The sequence below is a fragment of the Tremella mesenterica genome (genome assembly GCF_000271645.1).
Source record: "Tremella mesenterica DSM 1558 unplaced genomic scaffold TREMEscaffold_9, whole genome shotgun sequence".
NCBI classification, from domain to species: Eukaryota; Fungi; Basidiomycota; class Tremellomycetes; order Tremellales; family Tremellaceae; genus Tremella; species Tremella mesenterica.
Window position 1 is genome coordinate 133,602 of NW_006711233.1, and position 18,262 is coordinate 151,863.

At 45.9% G+C, this 18,262-nt stretch overlaps 10 protein-coding genes across 10 annotated transcripts in view; 6 read left to right on the plus strand and 4 right to left on the minus strand.

Annotated features, from left to right (window-relative positions):
• The window catches only part of TREMEDRAFT_74318 (uncharacterized protein), a gene marked incomplete at its 5' end in the record, with an annotated part of 1,506 nt that extends 220 nt beyond the window's left edge, over nt 1-1,286 (plus strand). Inside the window, 4 exons of the mRNA XM_007006193.1 lie at nt 42-77; nt 605-739; nt 937-1,019; nt 1,145-1,286. Of these exons, the coding sequence (XP_007006255.1) occupies nt 42-77; nt 605-739; nt 937-1,019; nt 1,145-1,195 (305 nt within the window). The 3' untranslated portion in view covers nt 1,196-1,286. The remainder of the gene's footprint in view (nt 1-41; nt 78-604; nt 740-936; nt 1,020-1,144) is intronic.
• A 271-nt stretch (nt 1,287-1,557) lies between these two features.
• TREMEDRAFT_72030 (uncharacterized protein) lies at nt 1,558-2,677 on the minus strand. Its single transcript, XM_007006194.1, has 7 exons — nt 2,656-2,677; nt 2,427-2,527; nt 2,271-2,379; nt 2,190-2,226; nt 1,889-2,043; nt 1,751-1,840; nt 1,558-1,706 (listed from the first exon to the last, which is right to left on the minus strand). The coding sequence occupies exons 2-7, from the start codon at nt 2,519-2,521 to the stop codon at nt 1,689-1,691; spliced, it is 504 nt and encodes a 167-aa protein (XP_007006256.1). The 5' UTR covers nt 2,522-2,527; nt 2,656-2,677; the 3' UTR covers nt 1,558-1,688.
• A 186-nt stretch (nt 2,678-2,863) lies between these two features.
• On the plus strand, nt 2,864-3,782 carry TREMEDRAFT_57357 (uncharacterized protein). Its single transcript, XM_007006041.1, has 4 exons — nt 2,864-3,294; nt 3,349-3,408; nt 3,460-3,544; nt 3,597-3,782. Exons 1-4 carry the CDS (start codon nt 2,893-2,895, stop codon nt 3,680-3,682), a joined length of 633 nt encoding a protein of 210 aa, XP_007006103.1. The 5' UTR covers nt 2,864-2,892; the 3' UTR covers nt 3,683-3,782.
• Nucleotides 3,783-4,479: 697 nt separating this feature from the next.
• Nucleotides 4,480-5,267, minus strand: TREMEDRAFT_57358 (uncharacterized protein). The gene is made up of 4 exons (XM_007006042.1): nt 4,995-5,267; nt 4,746-4,946; nt 4,657-4,693; nt 4,480-4,606 (listed from the first exon to the last, which is right to left on the minus strand). The coding sequence occupies exon 2, from the start codon at nt 4,908-4,910 to the stop codon at nt 4,752-4,754; it is 159 nt and encodes a 52-aa protein (XP_007006104.1). The 5' UTR covers nt 4,911-4,946; nt 4,995-5,267; the 3' UTR covers nt 4,480-4,606; nt 4,657-4,693; nt 4,746-4,751.
• Nucleotides 5,268-6,350: 1,083 nt separating this feature from the next.
• TREMEDRAFT_63724 (uncharacterized protein) lies at nt 6,351-7,337 on the plus strand (the record flags this gene model as incomplete). Its single annotated transcript, XM_007006064.1, has 4 exons — nt 6,351-6,522; nt 6,751-6,787; nt 6,869-7,156; nt 7,205-7,337. 4 exons carry the CDS (start codon nt 6,351-6,353, stop codon nt 7,335-7,337), a joined length of 630 nt encoding a protein of 209 aa, XP_007006126.1.
• A 248-nt stretch (nt 7,338-7,585) lies between these two features.
• Nucleotides 7,586-9,733, plus strand: TREMEDRAFT_63725 (uncharacterized protein; the record flags this gene model as incomplete). Its single annotated transcript, XM_007006065.1, has 2 exons — nt 7,586-7,618; nt 7,814-9,733. The coding sequence occupies 2 exons, from the start codon at nt 7,586-7,588 to the stop codon at nt 9,731-9,733; spliced, it is 1,953 nt and encodes a 650-aa protein (XP_007006127.1).
• Nucleotides 9,734-10,037: 304 nt separating this feature from the next.
• TREMEDRAFT_69428 (uncharacterized protein) lies at nt 10,038-12,016 on the minus strand (the record flags this gene model as incomplete). Its single annotated transcript, XM_007006195.1, has 5 exons — nt 10,038-10,123; nt 10,259-10,367; nt 10,674-11,305; nt 11,535-11,649; nt 11,966-12,016. The coding sequence occupies 5 exons, from the start codon at nt 12,014-12,016 to the stop codon at nt 10,038-10,040; spliced, it is 993 nt and encodes a 330-aa protein (XP_007006257.1).
• Nucleotides 12,017-12,508: 492 nt separating this feature from the next.
• On the plus strand, nt 12,509-13,852 carry TREMEDRAFT_63727 (uncharacterized protein; the record flags this gene model as incomplete). The annotated part of the gene is made up of 3 exons (XM_007006066.1): nt 12,509-12,571; nt 12,623-12,745; nt 12,824-13,852. The coding sequence occupies 3 exons, from the start codon at nt 12,509-12,511 to the stop codon at nt 13,850-13,852; spliced, it is 1,215 nt and encodes a 404-aa protein (XP_007006128.1).
• A 92-nt stretch (nt 13,853-13,944) lies between these two features.
• Nucleotides 13,945-14,328, minus strand: TREMEDRAFT_32941 (uncharacterized protein; the record flags this gene model as incomplete). The annotated part of the gene is made up of 1 exon (XM_007005940.1): nt 13,945-14,328. The coding sequence occupies one exon, from the start codon at nt 14,326-14,328 to the stop codon at nt 13,945-13,947; it is 384 nt and encodes a 127-aa protein (XP_007006002.1).
• Nucleotides 14,329-14,792: 464 nt separating this feature from the next.
• TREMEDRAFT_63728 (uncharacterized protein) lies at nt 14,793-18,048 on the plus strand (the record flags this gene model as incomplete). Its single annotated transcript, XM_007006067.1, has 8 exons — nt 14,793-14,927; nt 14,982-15,024; nt 15,088-15,142; nt 15,186-15,909; nt 15,957-16,246; nt 16,293-17,514; nt 17,560-17,731; nt 17,834-18,048. The coding sequence occupies 8 exons, from the start codon at nt 14,793-14,795 to the stop codon at nt 18,046-18,048; spliced, it is 2,856 nt and encodes a 951-aa protein (XP_007006129.1).
• Nucleotides 18,049-18,262: the final 214 nt, after the last annotated feature.

The window sequence follows — 18,262 nt, forward strand, 5'->3', positions numbered from 1 at the left end:
ATATGAAGTGTATCAACAATTAGAAAGTTTGCAAAAGAAAGATTGGAAGGAGTTGACTATTGATGAGAAGAAAGCTGGTGAGTCTTTTTTTTTCTTAAGGGCTGAAATAGGTTCTCGTCGGCGAAGTTTTCCCGAACAAGGCTTTTTTTCCATAAGCATGACTATCCTACCTTTCCATTCTGTATTCTGTGACCAGACTCTATGATATGACTGATATGTAATATGGAAAATCCATATACCATTGGTTTCTTAAACATTCCATCTTCGTCGTTGACATGGTTTTCTGAGGGTGTGATACAGGTGGTGACGTAGAGAAAGGGGGGAAGTATGTACATGGAATTTTGAAGATATCACATACCACATACCTCAACTTCATATCATTTCTCGGTAAAATCCATTCGGAATAACATATAGGAATTTCAAAACTTTAGTAAAGGAAACATCGCTAACCACATATCAATTATGACTCCTATCCTTTCCTCTCCCGTCTTCCTGACTTTACGCTAACAAATCCTACACTCTCATACTCTTCTTAACACCTTGTTCGACTTTTGTGTATTCACTGTGTGGAATGATCCATTTGATATTGAAATCCCACCAACAGCCTACTTTGTCGCTTTTGGACCTCATGGACCTAGGGCCCCCATTCATCATCCTGGTAATGCTATGCGTGTCATTGGTGGTGTGGCAGGTTGCGTAGGTGTAGCTATTGCTATCTTCTATGCTGTTCGTTCGCAAGGTCAGTAAACATTTCATATACTCGAACACATGAGCTCCCCACCCTCTCTTTCCTTTCAAGAAGAAACATACATAAATACAAATACTCTACAGTTTACCTCCCACACTCTCATCATTCCCCATTCCATCACCAACATTCAGTGTCCTGGAGAGAGAAAGTGTCCTGCGAAACACATCTTGAACAAAGCTCATTAACAGCACCCCCTCTTCCTAAAACCATGACGAGGGAATACCAAGAACAGACCAATGAATATCTCCGAGCACAGAACTCCAACCCTATCGTGAGTTTGTATCCACATCTTCTCCATTGTCCCTGTTACTCATATGTATCATGATTATTGTCCAAAGGAGACGTGTCATGTCCATTCGGTGTTGTTTGTGTCAGCTATTTGACACTGACAAACAGCATGGTATCTCTTCCGAAGGTTACAAAGGCAAAGGAGCGGTAACAGTTTGAAAAAGTACATGGTCGATGGAATATATGGCATAGAATGGACGTGTTGCTGATCTGCTATTGTTTTATGTGAGATTGCGGTTCTTCGGAATTTCTTCCATCTGCCCCTGGCAAGCGACTGACAAGCTGGAAAAGATGATGGACCCTGACTCATTGTCCGACTTTAGTTGACATACTATTGCTGATCAGTTTTGCTCCATGCTCCAGTCCGGCTGAGGACCGTTCTTGCTGGTTGTCACCCAAGCGGAAAACCCTATCAGTAATCGCACTCAAAGACACGGACATGAAGTGACCGAGCTGTCAGGGCAAACATCATACGACTGCTCTGAGAGGTCCAGGTATCAAGTAAGATCACACCACCAATTGAGAGAGGCTACACCACATGCATTAGCGCCGTGCACTATTCCAGTATCTATCCTCGACCACACCTGCATACCGAGTGCCGTGGTACATGTGAAGAACTGTTTTGTGAACCATCTTTCCAATGTCGTGTCTCCTACTGTGAAATGGTGCACTTTACATCAGCGCTTCTGGTCCGATGAGACAACGGAGACTCACGGTGTAATCGACACTCGAGTTGGTGTTGAGAATCAAAGCCACAATGAGGCCATACAATCCCAAGACTTCTGCGAAAATGAGGATCAAAATCTGAACCGCTCAATGATGATTCTATCAGTGGAGTTTGAATAAACTCACCATACCAACGAACAACCTTGGTTGTTGAGCTGTACCTCTCACACCGGCATCACCAACGATACCAATTGCGAAACCAGCTGCTAAACCGGCTAACCCGACTGATAATCCTGCTCCGAGTTGAATGAAACCGGTGTATAAAGGCATCGGGGATGTGACTAAAATGTCAGTTATTCTTCTACATTCCATCTGTTCGGCCTGTTTCATTCCATAACTCTTTCAACTGGTCACCAACCTTACAACTTGCATACCCTCCTTTATGAACACAGCAGAATATGAGAGTGTGTGAACAGGGTGAACTCACGATCTCCAGATATCAATACAGATACTACTAATCCGTACTTTTCATCAGTCAAAATATCTTGGGAATATAAAGAACACTGACAATACCAATGATACCAGCCATGACGACTGGAACGACACATTTCATCATTTGGTCAGGACGTAAAACGGCCATTGCTGAAATCCCAACACCTGATTTAGCAGTACCATATCTTTCATCATCAGCGAAACACGGGAGATTCAGAGAGAAAAGACTCACGCTGCACCGATACAAGTGAAGATTATGGCGCTGGCACAGCCCATGGCACCGAAGAAAGGGGCGTAGACGGGACATAGCTCGGCTATGGTGGACATGATGGTCTGGTGGTCAGTGGAAGTCGATCGGAAGTGTTTGAGTACCGGGACTCATCAAAGTTTTGAAATAATCACATGAAGGCTGAGAAGTAGTAGAGAAAGAGGGACAAATGATAAGGAGATTGTGAACATACCTCTGATTCGGGTTGTTGAAGGGATAGGAAAGGTATAGATAGAAGGGGAGGGGAGGGGACACCTCACTCGTGCATCGGCCAAGAGCATGGATGGTATGAGTGAGATCGGGGTTATCCAATGTGGCACTACTTCTTCCTCTTCCGCCAAAGTGGAGAAGGTCCACCTAAAGTAACTGAGCTTAGAGAACACCCATACCTCCAAGTTTTTGACCATTACTCTATGTCGTAGCTCATAGCATGGACCACCAAGAACATAGAAAACGAGCTCGACCTGAAGAGAGTGAATCTGAAGAATCTGACTCATCTAACGAAACCACCCCTGGATCCCCGTCTCTCACCCCTCCACCGAAATATCATCGCGCCTCTCCTCATACAACCCTCGATTTCATATGTACTCTTCCCCCAACTTGTTCTCAACCGGAGACGACTACCTCCTACGTTACTCTTGAAGAGCTAGAGAGACATCAAGAGAATTTTCATAGATGGATTTGTCATCATCCCATCAAGGTCAAGCAGGATGACAAGACCTCTGGATCTGCGACTACCACACGAGTGCCAGAGAGTTTTGCAAGTAAACGCGGAGAGGCTTTACTACGATCTTGTGAGAAGGTATTTCCAGAAGCACGATTGTTAGATTTAGTACGTTCAAGTCACTCCGCTTTTCCGTATACCTCGTCTTCAGCTGACGCATAGCATAGAATAGAAACACATGATCCATTAGCCCGGGAAAGAAAGAATAAAGGAGAAAAGATCGTATGTCGTCTGAAATCAAAACACCAATTAAACTTGAGGCTGAAGAGACAGTTCGAATGTTTTCTACCTCGAGATCAATGTGACAGGAAGTTTGCCAATCCACAGAAGAGACGTCGTCATTTGATCGATAAACATAGTAAGTTTGGATCTCTTTCGAGAGTCAACGAGAGCTTTGGCTGATCAGACAGAATATCCCGAACAATATTTCTTCTCAGTCACGAACCATGGCGTGAGCTCTGGTTGTCCATACATAGAGCTGACCGTAATTAGTTGAACCAGATTGCACAGCAAGACGGTCTCGCTCTCAGTATGATACGTCCTCGAAAATATCATCCTGAGCCCGATCGACCAGACCAAGATCTCAGTCATACGCGACATCATCAATACCCTTTTAACAATATTGACGAAAATCCCGATATTCAGATGGAAGATCTCACTGCGTCATTGATGAGCAGCTTACAATTCGTGCCCAAGGCAGTAAGGAAGAAAGGAGTGTCAAAGGCTCAGTCCACACTGCCCCAAGACATGCCCCCTTGATCATCATGCTCGTCGTGACCGACGCACTACCTTCTGTTTCCCCTTTGTGAACCAGTAGCGACTACCGTTCTCCCTCTTCGGTAGAAATTTGATGGGAATGTGGGATTTCATTATTCATTTGAGAAGCAATACCCCTTCATGATTTCATCCCTTCAACCATGTCAAATCGCACTTTGCTCCTGGAAGACAATTCTCCATACATTTCATATACGGGTAATTGGGCTTACACATATTCAAGTACGTCTTTTGTTATATACCCCGAATTGCTCAGCTGACAAGACAAACAGACCCTGCTCCACGTGACCCAGAGGTTACCAGATATTCTTCGGCCAACTTCCACTGTAGCAATACCACCGGCGACTCTGCATCGTTGTCATGGACCGGCACTGATATTGTGATCCACGGCGCTAGGCGTTTCAAGTGAGTAATCAAACTTACTTCCACCTGGGGATTGTACTAAAGTGAAATAGTCATGGTTGGTACTCTGTCTCTCTCGACTCGGGGGACAAAGTGTATTATGATGGACGACATATTGAAACCCAACAATATCAATACCCCATTTTCAACGGGACTGGACTTTCGGACGGTCTTCATACTATTGTCCTCACGAATGAATGCTGGAAAGATCCAACACGTACGACAGATGGGCAATTGAACGTCTGTGAGATCTTTACTCATGCTTTGTCTGCTCTTTCAAGGCTAATGATTTAGATGTCGATATCGACTTTATTCAAGTACATGGTACTCCGTCAGTCCTTCAATTTGCTTTCCTTCAAATTGTTCTGGCTGATAGTGAGCAGCATCATTCAAAGTTCATCTACGTCATCCACCGCAGCTAAATCAAGCTCCTCAAGCAGTTCAACATCGAAATTGCCTTCGAAAACTTCTTCATCGACTTCTCCCTCCTCGGTCTCCACTTCTCGGGGTAGCCAGAAATCTGGAATGTCTGAACAATCTCCTACCATTTCAACTCCACTATGGGCGCAGCCGCCCAAAACCGCGTAAGCTACCCGTTGCAAGGCACATGGGCTGACATGCTGATGATACAGGCCGATAGACTTGACCAGCGTCACAGATCATATTCTCAACACTGCCCATCGATCAAGACCACCAATCACAATATTTTTACTACTATTCGTTCTTTTGATGGTGATACCAAGTCTGAGCAATCATCTTTAGATGTCTTGCTGGGTTGAGAAAGATGAGCGGCCTTTCAAACATTTCGTGAAAGGGGGATCAACGTGTGTACCGGTGTTTTAGGTGGTATGGACATTCCCACGATTTGATTTAGTCCTTTACCCCTTGGATCCTTGTATCCGTCTCAATTCGCTCACCGAAAAAAACCTTTCCAACTCACGAGCGCCCAGAATACCTCCTTGCCGGTCTTCAAGCCGGGCGAAGGAGGGACATCTTTGTCTGTGTCATATCAAAGTAGCGACACTTACAATCCTCCCTTGTCCCCCTCAATGGATGACTGACTAAAGTCGGCACAAGGAGCAGATGACTCAAAGGAGCTCACTGATCTTCTCACGCTTCTCAAACAACGTATCGATGGCCCTTTGACATCTTCGTTCAAAGACGGAGAGTTACTTAGTGATCCTTTGACTTCCTAAACTTACCCCCCAGCTGTCTGTCACAAACGGCGAAACTTAGAATACCTTTTACGCAGTCGCTCATCTGATACATATCTCATCTTGACGCCCCACTACACATCTAATCGACTATATCCCATCTGTTTCTAACGCCTGATCCAGTCCAGCTGTCTTGAACGACCAACACGAGTACTCTTACCCTCAGGACACGTTTTGTTTGTTTCTCCTAACTAGAACATTTGTTGAGGCGAACATCGTGGACGCTGGTATCGAGTGAATCGGTGTTAGGAGCTGAATGTAGGAAGATGAGAATAGGAAAAAAGGAATGAGCCGGACCAATGTGACTCTACAGGATGATTCTGGTTATATCTCGTATTTCGGAGCATGGACAACGGATTATACTGGTGAGTATCTTCTTATATGCCGCTTGAGAATCAAAAGGTTGAATCGAAAAGGAGATCCAGATGCATACCGGTATAGCGGAGGGGGTGGACATGCTTCCAATACTTCAGGAGATTATGCGGTTTTTACTTGGCAAGGACAAGATATTTGGCTTTTCGGTGCGAAGAGATTCAAGTGGGTCATTTTTACTGTCCTAATCATATGTCGAGCTACTGTCTTCTTCTCAACTATCCCGAATGTAAGATGCACAAGATGGTTCACGAGAGAGATATTGATTTTGAGTTTCACTAGATTGATAGATAAATCCATATGATTTTAGTCGTTTGGAAAGTGATTTCGGCAAACGAAGTAAATGTGATAATGATGAGAAAGAATACCCTACTCATAAACAGTCATGGATATTATTCCACAATGGTAGACGGAGGAGATAAACTTTACGCATCTTCAATGACCACAGGAGAACAATTGTTTCAGGTACCGCTTTTCAGTTCATCAGGGTTATCAGAAGGAGAACATACTTTGGTTATGACTAATGAATGTTGGTTGAATGCTGGGGAAGTGACGAACGGGTATGCTAATGATTGTGAGTCTGACTGCTCACACCTTTATCTTCCGTTCGATATCACTTTTCATACGATCTTTATATCCTCAATGGCTTTTGTTCCTCTTCAGTGAGCCGTCTCATCTCTCGCCCATGGCTCGTAGACATCACATGAAACTCGAGCTTCGGTGGGAATGAAAGAGACATAGCTTTGTTTACGGAGGAAGCGGAAACCATCAGCTAAGCCTATCTCATATGCTGACAAGTTAGACTTCGGAATTGACTTTCTCGTCGTTGAAGGAACACCGTAGGTCACCCTTCTCTCTTCATGACACTCATCTTCAAGACCGCCACAGTTCAATATCTCTGAAACTCAACTCACCTGCAGCTTGAAACCTTCTACGCCAAGTAGTACCACCAGTACCAGTACGAGTCATCTCACTACGACTAAAACCACACCCACCTTCATCTCCACTGACACGTCCTTGATCCCTGCTACCACCTCTAAGCAAATCATTTCTTCAGCCTCTATCATCCTACAATCAGATACCATCAACCCCTTACCATCCACGATAAGTTCTTCGGAAATATCAACAAATGCACCTACTTTAGTCTCAGGAACAATCAACGTCATCTCTTCAAGTGGAACATTCACCATTCCCGCTCCTAATACATCGTGAGTTGTTTCCTCTTCATGACGTGCCGAGTGAAAACTAAGTATCAGTGTACCTGATGGAACACAAGGTGGTGTTACTACTGTTCTCTCTGGTTCTCTTTCGGTTCATAGACAATGTCCGATTATACTTTATATCTTTGTTTGGTTCTGGGTCATGCGGATAATCAACTTTGGACGATGATGTGATTTTGTGTCAAATGCCACATTGAAGGAGATGAGTGGAATGTGCCACAGAACAGATCCCATACTAACTTGTCCATCTCCACCTTTGAGACACAAAGGGATCACTACACTTATCTTGACTTACCTTAGACTTGTCTTTCCCAACTTGAATCTTATAAGCTTACTATCGTATATGTACTCGCCCAAACCTTTGTTTATCTAAAACATCGAGGGGTTTCACGCTGATCTTCTGTCCCTGTATTCAACATGCCCCTCCCTGTCGAACGTTCCCAAGGCAGTGTGAGTTCCACACTTCTTTACCATTTACCTCCATTCCATCTATCACATTATCTCAAGTGTTTACTCTGTTCACTTCACCCTCTACCTGCTCAAAAGAATGAGATACTGGAGGTGAAGAGTCAGAGAAGTGAGCCAAATAATTACCATTTTGTGCAATGTCCAAAAACGAAAACGACCATCGCTGATCTTACTTAGGTTTCCGCCCTCGTCGCCCGTTTCCAAACTGCTGCAGATAGAGATCGAGACGCTCAAGCAAGAGAAGCATCCAAGGGACCTAGATCAAGTGGTAGTTTTTCTCGTCGTAGTTCTAGTTTTGGTTTCGCTCCCAGTATAGACTCTTTGAGTCCTGCTCCCACGGGAAGTGGAATGTCCCCTGATCTTCATGGAGGTGTTGCAGGGATCAAAGATGAAGCTATGGAGATGGAGATATTGAAAGATCCGCAAGAATTGTCAGGCGGAAAGAAGATCAATGAAGGGGATGAAAAGGTAGCTGAGATTACGAACATTACACCATCACATGAACCATCACAGAAAGAACACGTTGATAACGCACCTCCTACACTTTCTCAATCGATAAACCAGACAAAATCAATTAAACCTTCTTCGAATGTCAAGGATTCTCCACGAAAACCTTCTTCACCAATAGCTACAAAAACCACAACAGGAGGAGTAGTACATAAACCTATCGTTGGGTCAAACACGACTCAAAAGAATCAACCGTCAATTATAACGAAATCCCCTCAACGCAATACTACTACTACTGCTGCTGTATCCCCAACTTCACCTACAAACCAGATTAAAAAATCAAACCCGATATCACCTAGTCAACCAGCTAAATCTCCTACGACAACTTCACGAGTGGTTTCTCGTCCCAAGAACTTTTCCTCTTCCACAACAACTCCACATCCTGGAATCTCTTCAACTCCAAAAGATTCACCCATAAAACCTCCTTCGATAAGTTCCGTCCGTCAACCCAAAATACCTCAGACATCAAGGTTGGTACCTAATATGACTGGACCTCGACATCGTTCTCCTTCAGCTTCAACTGTCGGTGGAATCACCTCTCCTCCCCCTCTCAGACCTCATTTAACTGGAACTCCTTCAAAACCTACCGCTTCTTTCTTAGCTAAACAACGTCCAGCTCATTCTTCTGAAGAGAAGAGAAAATCAACACCAAGTAACACGATGTCACTAGGTCGGAATGCAGGTTCTAGAATCTCTTCCGCTTCTCGTCCTGCCCCACGTAAATCTATTGAGCAAGATGTCAAGATATCACAACCAACTTCGCCTACCACAAGCAAACAGTCTACGACAGGATCTAGACTTTTACAAGGTACAGCAGCATCAAGAGCCAGAGCAGCGAACGTTTCGCCTAAAACGGACAAATCGACAAACTCACCTTCGAATAAAGTAACATCGTTGAGGAATGTATCGAACAGTATGTCGTCGGGGAAGACACCTTCTAAGTCGCCCACTTCGCCCACTACGAAGATCAATGGTAATAGCAACGCATCAGCGACGGCTTTGAGTTCCAAGAAATCGCTGGGGAAAGTGCCGTCGGATATCCAAAAAACACCGGCAGTAGGGAGATCACCGATCGGACGGTTGGGATTAGCAGCGGCCAGAGAGAAGGCGGTTCGTCCGGAGCAGACACCACCGGTGGGAAACAGTCCGATTGGGAGGATCGGTTTAGCAGGAGCCAGAGAGAAGGCAAAGCCTGTTGAGGAAGAAAGAGATGAGGAAGGGGAGGCAGTGCAGGTTGAGGAAGGCGGGTCAAAGCAGGAGACGAATGGGGAGGTTGCCGAGGCCCAGGAGATCAGTGGAGAAACTTCGGATGTACGGAAAGATGAGGAGGGCGAAGAGAAAGAGCAGGAGCCGGGGTCGGAAAAAGGGAATCCCGCTGTAGGAAATGAGGTTACTGGCAAGGGGGATAATGAACAAGGGAATGATATCATGAAAAATGAACCTCAAGATGCTGCTGAGAGTCTCCCTCTGAACGACCTCAAGATAGATGATAGTCATGGTGTAATAAGCCCCATTGTCAACGATACAACACAAGAAGAACACGTCGATCCTGCTACAGAGGATATCCCCGACATTCCTGATTCTGCCTGATCATTCGCAAAAGAACCCGCAGAAAGAATTGTAAGAGGATAAACGAAAAGGGGATTGTTTGAAATGGCGAAAGAATGACAAACGACAGATGAAGAGGGTTAAATTAAGTCTTGACATGCATTTTAAAGGTCTATGACGCTCGTGTATTTACGTGATAATTGTCCGATTTAAATCAAGCACGATAGTTTCCTACTCTTTCTCACTTTACTCCTCTCCGCTTACTTTCAACAAGATGTCTTCTCTCCTCCTCACACTCTGCCATATGAGTGACCTGCTGATCAAAATGGAACCGAGCAGGGAGTTTCTAGGTGGCAGTATGACCACCATCGCTTATGATATCCGCACCAGTCATGAATGAACTTGCGTCTGATAGGAGGAAAGTTGCTGGGCCTGAAGATCAGTCGTCTCTCCTTGAGACACTGATTTCGATCCCTACTTCTCACTCTATCAGTATCGCGGCTGACGGAATGACTGATGAGAATGAGAAGAGGAGAACGAGATGTAGATCAGGCAAAATGGATTCACCTCTAAACTCATCCGCTGTTGATAATCTCCCCAGGAGGGATTGAGAGACCCATAGATCTGTATACTCTGGGTGTTCTGCAAGAACGGCGTTGTTCAAAGTGGTTTGAATCTATTGGTCAGTACCAGCTCGTCTGTCTCCTGATTTCCTCCTAGACCTGCCACAGACTATCGCCAGATCAATTATCAACACATGTATCGAGTTCGAATAGTATCCAGCTGGATCCTGAGGCTTGAAAGGGGAGCTCGAGTATATAAAAAAGGAATCTCCCAGTGCCATGGGAAGGAGAGTATACGTATGAGTTCCAGAAATGTGGTAATGATGGATCTGATCTTTCAAACTCACATATCCTGGCGAGAGTGACTAACGATCAGTCTTTATCCTTTCTTCATTACCAAAAACAGTTGAAGAACTCACATTGACTCTAATCCCTTTCTTACTCCATTCCATAGCTAAATTCCTTACCAATTGATTTACCCCAGCTTTACTAGCACCATAAGGAGCACACATTAAACCAGCATTGGCTATATGTCCACTCATACTTCCCGTAAAAACAATACTAGCACCTTCCCCTGCTTTTAATATTTCACCTTTATCACCATATTTCTTAAACCATTCTTTAGCAAAAGCTTGAGCACTTATAAATGTTCCAGTAAGATTTATATCTATAACTCTTCTAAATTGTTCGGCTGAAAATTCTTCTGCGGGAAGAAAATGATTTATACCTGCTGATATATATAATCCTCTTATCGGTGCGTTGGAAGGAGCTGAAGAGAATAATTTAGAAAATGTTTTTGATGTTGATGATTCTGAAGTTATATCGAGATTATGATATTCTAATGTAAGACCTTTTGAAGAGGCTAATGAAGATGCTGTTGACCAATAAGGTTCAGTCGGTTTTGATAATATATCGATAGCTCGGACATGGGCACCTGATTCGATAAAACCGTGAGCTAAAGTGAGACCTAAACCTCTACCGGCACCTGTCACGATTATAGTTCGGTTTTTGAGTGAAAATAATTCTGGTGTAGGGATGTTTTGTAATGGGGCTGTTAAAGTTTAGTATCAGTCCATATTTTGAGATTTTCTCTTTTTACTCTCTTCCTCTCTTCTCATGATCAAATTGAGAATCTGAAAAGTAGAAGTTCTCGTCATCCAAATTGATGTTTCCTTTTCAAAGGACCATCAATCATCCCCTGGACAATCAAACGAGCAAAACTCCTCCAAGTGATGGGGTAGAGAGGAGAACGAGTAAAGAGGAATGAAGAAATCCCTCACCTAAAACTTCTTCACTAACACCAGATTTAGCACCTTCATCAAGCTTAGCATGTTCAGCCACTGCTTTTCCTTCTGTAGGAGACCTGGGTTTGTCCTCTGTAGGATGATCAGATCCCTTCGTTGCAAATCTTCTCGCTGTCACAAGTGATAATCGTGGTAAGGGTCGAAGGACAGATTGTCGGTATAATCTTGGTAATGGGGAAAATCTGTTCATCTTACAGATTTGTCCTTTGGAAAAATGATAACCAGTTTGACAGGTTTTATATCTTGCACAAGATGGGTTGGAGTTGAAAAGAGGACAGAGGAGCCCCAGTGACGTTTTGAAAGTTGAGGGGGTGGTGTTGTTCGGAGTGACCGGTCCGGAGGAGTTATGCCCGGGATTTCGGATTGAAATTGCGTCATAAGATCATATGACTACATGATGTACTTACTGTACTTTCACTTGAGTCTCCTGAGCTCGCAGTTGCCAGAATACAGCACATGCTGCATGCTGCTCGCTTGCTCGCTTGGTCGTCATGACATCAAGGGTGGTTGACTACGGCTCGGTTCGGCTTGACGACGATCGTTACGATGATTGTGATACAGGGTGGGAGGGAGAGGATGTTTGGAATCCCCACTCAAGTCCAGACCATGACAACTCCCTGATCCCTGACGGAAACATGTGTTGAGACATCAATCGCCCATCCTGCATCTTTCGCATTGATCGCAGCGTAAGTAGTTTGTATCTAGGAAAACGAGGCAAACAGCCCCAATATCGATCTTATCATAACAACTCCTTTCACCTTTTCTCCTCCTCAAACGTCAAGACCATCGCTGATTGTCCGTATGCTATGTCGTGATATCCCTAACTCGACTCATCATTTGCTCCTTTCACCTCGTCCTCCTTATGAATCTCCCTCTCAGATGTCTTACACTCTTCGTATTGACAGAACTTCCCAACCAACCCCTCTACAACTAATCAATCATCACATACCATGTCTAGTAAAGGTATCGCTGAAAGAAGACAATGGTTTGAAACATTACCCGACTCTGACGCTGTATGTTCTTCCGCTCATCCCATCTTGTTGGAATTTACTGACAACCTTTAGGATGGACTGCGTACATTATGGGAGTATATGAAAAAGACAGGGAATCAACCTATCATCCCTCAAGGAGAAAAACACACACTGACGCCTGAAACTGATATCGAACAGCCGAATAAGAAACGGTCAGTGAGTAACCCCCAACCCGACTATGACTATCCATCTCAAATGGGTTCATCATCCTTCATGGGCGTGCAACGGTCACAGTTGAATCCAAATCAGCCTCAAATGACACTTCCTATTCGCCATGTGCAGCATTCCCAGGGAAATGATGACTTCACAAGCTCGAATACGAACATTCCCTTTGCGATTAATCCCAACCCGAGTAATTCGTATGGAACTTCGAGCCAAGGAGGTCTGTACCCGCCCGCTACACCTGAATCCCCCACTGTGTCACCCTTCCCTACTTACGTGGACACAATGGACGATAGATCTTATCCAGGTACTCCGAATTTTCAGGGCATGTCAGACCCGACGTACTCGTCACAGATTTACTTACAAACCCCTGTTTCCGCGCAAGGGGGATTCTTGTCGGTAGATTGGACCGCGAAGAGTGGACGTACTGGCGTTTACGACAACATGGATACAAACAATCCGATGGGTTTGAACAGTCAAGTCAGAAGTACGTCAGACCCTACCATACCGTACATTTTTGGGCAAGATGCTGTTCCCGATTCTGGGTTCTCAAACTTCAACGATATGTCCAATCTCGGTTCAACCTCCCTATCGTTCGATCCTGGGAATGCGGCAAACTTTGCAGGTGTTAATTCTCCCTACGGTCCTTCTTCCCCGTCATCATCGATACAGGCACCGAGTAGTCACTCCTCGCAAGACATCTCCACCATGGCTGATGAGTTGGCAAGACTGAAATTATCTGTTCAAACGTCCATCAATCAAATGAAAGCTAGTCATACTTTCGAGATGGCCCACATGCAAGAGCGGGTCACACTATTAGAACGAGAACTCGACGCCTTGCATCCAAGACGCAGAAGTGCCGGTCAATCGACTAGAGCCAGAGTGGGAGATGTACGTACAGGAATGGAAAATTTGAGACAAGAATTATCTCAATTTCAGTCCGACACCGGTAAACAAGGGGGTTATGACAACACCCCTACCATCGCAGGAAATATGACGCGAGGTGGGGCAACCTGGGACGAGTTCGCGGAGACACTGGATGCAGGTCCAGGTCAATACTTTGGTGAAGAGGGAGTTCCCAGTGCAATGGAGCATCCGTGACCGTAACACAATTTGAGAATGGGCGATGACGAGTCGTAGATTATGCATGGAATGTGAAGGACGAGCTGAATCATCCTTGTCGCTGTTTCGTTTCAGCTCAGGAGCTTGATATATGGGAAGAACTGCACCTGTTTATGTTTCGGATTTTTGGAGCACACGATATACACCCTTCCCTTACGTTTAACCACCATACATCCATCACAAAATTTCTTCACGCTACTTCGGACTTTCATTCCTCGAGCTTGAGCTAATGTGAGAATGGGGAGTCGAGCTCTGGTAGTGGCTAAGATGGTGAGAGTACGAAGTTGAAATTGAGAGCGAGTGATAGGGTAAGTAGAAGCCAGCGGTGGTCGAGTGAGTGCGCGGGGAAAGTTCGTAGGTGCTCTGGAATGCGAGGAACAGAAACATTGTCTGAGAGAGGAAGGGCCGGAAGTAGACTGTGACGTCAAGAGCCGACGGAGGATGGTCGTGAACATGATGACTGGTGTAGCCGGTGAAAAGAACTGTTATGAGGAGGAGTAAGTCGGTTCTCTTTCAAGGGGGTTTGAAGGAGCGTAAAGTGCCACACTCTGTGATCCCGAGGGGGTAATTCCGTGCGCCACCCTCAGTCTTTCTTCCGCTTACGACGGAGCGCCTCCACTCTTCTCGTCCCCCCCTTTCTCCCCTCGCCTCTCCAAAAAAAGGCTCTTTTATCCATCTCTTTATATCACTCAACATCCCGATCTTGGTCTACTTCGTAGGCCTCGTATTCAACGCAACGCGCTCCTTTTGTGCAACTGGGTCAGGCCGATCAGAGTGAACACAAGCGCAAAGGAATCAACATCAAGTGAAAAAAGAAGGCCCGTGTGGAGGCTGTCCGCTTTCCGACCTTTTTCGACACTATAACCTTATTGGCCATCGGTTCACCTCCACCTCCACTCTTGTGTCTCTTCAAAAGAAAATGCCATCTCGACGTCCATCAGCCGTCACTGTCAATGGGGAAGATTCCCCTTTGGCATCTTCTTCCCGTGCGAGGGGTAGGGAAAATGGCAAGGAAAAAGAAACGTTTGGATGTCCTTTTCCTGGTTGTAATCAAGTAAGTCTCAACTCGTCATGAAGAATTTGGTTCGATGAGACTTATGCATGTCAGTTCTACAGTCGACTGGAGTATTTGAAACGACATCAGCGTAAACGTGAGTGAGATTCACCTTTGCTCTTGACCGACAACCATTCGAATAAATGATGACACAGCACAGATCAAGATGTTCGACCATTTTTATGCGCCGACTGTCGTAAAGCATTTGCCAGAAGGTAAGTTGCCTTTTCTTATTCCTTCATGCAGCTCACACCTTAGTGATGTCTTACTTCGACATCGTCGAAGATGTCATCCTACTCCTCCCCCACCTGACCAGATATCGAAATCTCCACCGCCACCCGCTCGTGCCTACCCTGGAGTTCCCGTATCCGCCTCTCGTGACGATGCGCACAATAGGTCACCTACCAGAACCAAGCGTGTGCGCCCCGCAAGTAGCAGCAGCAGTACCGAAAGAGCACAGCGGCGCAGGCTGTCTGATGATGACGACGATGATGAGGACGACGAGGGGGCTTTTCCAGGAGAAAACTCCGCGTATCAACCACACGGGTTAGACGATGGTGATATCTATGGCATCAATAATGGTTATTACCCCCAAGACTCCGATACGATTAATTACGCGCCCCAACTACCCATACCCATTTTCCAACAACAATCGGGGTATCATAATCTCGAAGATGCCTCCGCATTGCTGTCAATGGCATACCCCGGTGGTCTACCCGCTGCCGACACTTCGGCGGTCGTGGCTGGTCAACGAGTAGTACCGGATTGGAATGAGGGGCAAACTCTCCATATGATGATGGAACATACCAACAAGGCAACCGATGTTCAGCGAAAAGACAGTTCCGGCACGGCATCCGACCATAGCGGGCAGAATGATACGCTGCCAGAGTCGATGGGGAATTTTCTCGGAACGATGAATTGGCTCTCTAGCGGGGCTAGTGGTCATAGGCAGTGTGGCGCTGAAGGAGATGTGATTGGTTCTGTAAGTGATCATCTCTCTTGTGTCTCGTCGGTGACGCCAACAAGTAGACGCCTCCCAATCATCCCTCTCCTCGGCCCACTTCCCCATTCCCATTATCTTCTCTCTTCTCCCCCTCCGCCTTCGGTCTCTCATTACTTGAAGGGGCTGCTCAGCCATCGACTGAATCGGACGAGGACAACAATCAAACAGTCATGAGTATCCTTGAGTCGCTCTCGAAATACGAAGTGCCACAAACTCGGGTTAATCCCAACCCCGAACGGCCCATCTTGCGTATTGATAATGCTTCGTATCGCAACCGAATGGGTGAAGAACCTCTCAACAGGAGTGGCAAATTCTAGTGAGTGACCTGCTATGTTAGTGAACATGTGACTGACCCGCTTTAGCCTTCCCGCCGATCGGTTTGCGGGTTGTTACCAGATCCCTCACTGGGCCTTGCCCCCTCTGCGAGTACTGTCTCTCATGGCAAATCGTACCTTTCACACTGTGCTCAATCACCTCTCTTTTGTCCACACCCCAACCTTTAAATTGATCGACACCGCTGCTTGTCTGGCATTTGCCATGTGCACAGTTGGTGGCATTAGGACCGGCGCCCAGAGAAAGAACTACACCATCAACGGACAGAGGGTCAATCCGCAAACATACTACGAACAACTCATCAGCGGACCCGTCACCCCTAATCAATCATGGGAACAGATTTACACGGACAATTATATCTCCGGTGGCAGGGATCAAACGGATGAGGATCTGAAAAAGGTGGAAGAGTGGTACAACGCCCCGATCGTCAGAAATGAGAAGACGAACATGCTCGTCAAGTCGTTCTCTTTAGCACAAGGAGTTCTCATGACGGAGTACAATGTGGCATTGCTGCAGGCTTTGATCTTGTACAACGCGCCGTATTTCTTGAGTGAGGACGAGAGCGAACGAACGCTAGCCAACATGGGTTTGGGTACGATTGTCAACATCTCTCGACAGATTGGCTTTTTCAACACCGAGCTCGAGCACTTCAACACAACCATCGAACTGCCACAAGAACCGACGACGGCCAACGATCTGGACCTGTACTGGCGTCGGTGGGTGCAACTTGAGACTCGACGTCGGACCGCCTTCCTCGTCTATCTTTTGGACACCATTTCGGCACTCGAATCCTCCCTCCAATGCATCCTGTCGCCCAGCGAACTGTGCTTACTGCCGCTTCCGGCCACAGACGCACTGTGGAGGGCAGAGACGGCAGAGCAATGGTTGGCTGCGGCGAAAGAGGCTCGAGTTATGACACTAGACGAAGCTATGCGACGACTTTTCTTCCTGCCAACCTATGGAAGCTTTGAAGAAATGCACGAGAAGGCAGACACCAAAGGCTTGAACCTGTTATGTGAGTTTGAACTGGGACCGTTTGCGCGCGTGGCGATGATCATCTCGTTGCTTCGGGGTGTTATCGATATTGGAGAGGGGAAACGTGATCGAGGTGACTGGCGTGATTTGACGGATCTGTGGGTCAATTGTAGTTGGTTGAAACCGGGTACCAAGATGCTTTCACAGACTGGGGCGGACATTGGTCCTGTATCAAGAGAAAGTCTGAGAGGGCGGTTTGGTATGGCATTGCAAAGGGTCAGTTAAACTTACCGTATTTACACGTAAAAGCTGACAGAGCAGTGGAGAGAAGGATGGGACTTTGACTCGTTATGTCCTGCTCCTACCCCTTTTACTCCTTCAGGGGGAGCTTCAACCAGTACTTCAGAATCTCCACCGGGACTGGATCCTTCGAGTCGATCGTCGAGTAGTAGTTCAGACACAAACCGATTTGGAAAACTCAACTACTGCGAGGGTGAGCGTCGTTCTCTCTTCTTCTTCACATCGCTCCTCCTCAGCCGATCTCGTACTCTCAGAAATGTTGTATCAGTTGTGATAATCGATGTTGACGTCTCAGAGGCTCTCCCATTCTATTGGCTGGCTCAAGCTTTGCTGTCTGTTCTCAACACTTCACCCCCACGAGAATCAGGATGGAACGCTTTTTCTCAGATATCTTATTCCGACATGCTCAAATCGTCTCGAACGTTCACGCGGATGGGTGAAGGCGTCGCATCTGGTACCTTTACTCCAGGAGCGAATCTGAGTAGTGGAATGTTGACAATGTACTCATAGAAGGGGTAGATCAGGGTTGTATGTATGTCATATCTCTTAGAATTCCCTCGTCTCTTGTCTCTTCTCCATATCTTTTTGCTTTGTGAAGGCAATAACTCTGTCTCGCAGATGAGCTCCTCTCGATATCTCATTCATCATTTCCGACGTCTAACTACTCATGATCAGGTCAAAAAAGCGAAACGCCTATGGGCATTCTAATGGCTACCGTTAGCAC

Bases quoted from the DNA above. Each gene is read 5' to 3' on its own strand.
- TREMEDRAFT_72030 (XM_007006194.1), bottom strand. From the start codon at position 2,521: ATGTCCACCATAGCCGAGCTATGTCCCGTCTACGCCCCTTTCTTCGGT. The intron at 2,380-2,426 runs GTGAGTCTTTTC...TGATGATGAAAG, and splicing joins TTCACTTGTATCGGTGCAGC to ATATGGTACTGCTAAATCAG. The intron at 2,044-2,189 runs GTGAGTTCACCC...CTGACATTTTAG, and splicing joins TGTATTGATATCTGGAGATC to TCACATCCCCGATGCCTTTA.
- TREMEDRAFT_57357 (XM_007006041.1), top strand. From the start codon at position 2,893: ATGGACCACCAAGAACATAGAAAACGAGCTCGACCTGAAGAGAGTGAA. The intron at 3,295-3,348 runs GTACGTTCAAGT...GCTGACGCATAG, and splicing joins AAGCACGATTGTTAGATTTA to CATAGAATAGAAACACATGA. The intron at 3,545-3,596 runs GTAAGTTTGGAT...CTGATCAGACAG, and splicing joins TCATTTGATCGATAAACATA to AATATCCCGAACAATATTTC.
- TREMEDRAFT_57358 (XM_007006042.1), bottom strand. From the start codon at position 4,910: ATGGTAGGAGATTGTTCAGACATTCCAGATTTCTGGCTACCCCGAGAA.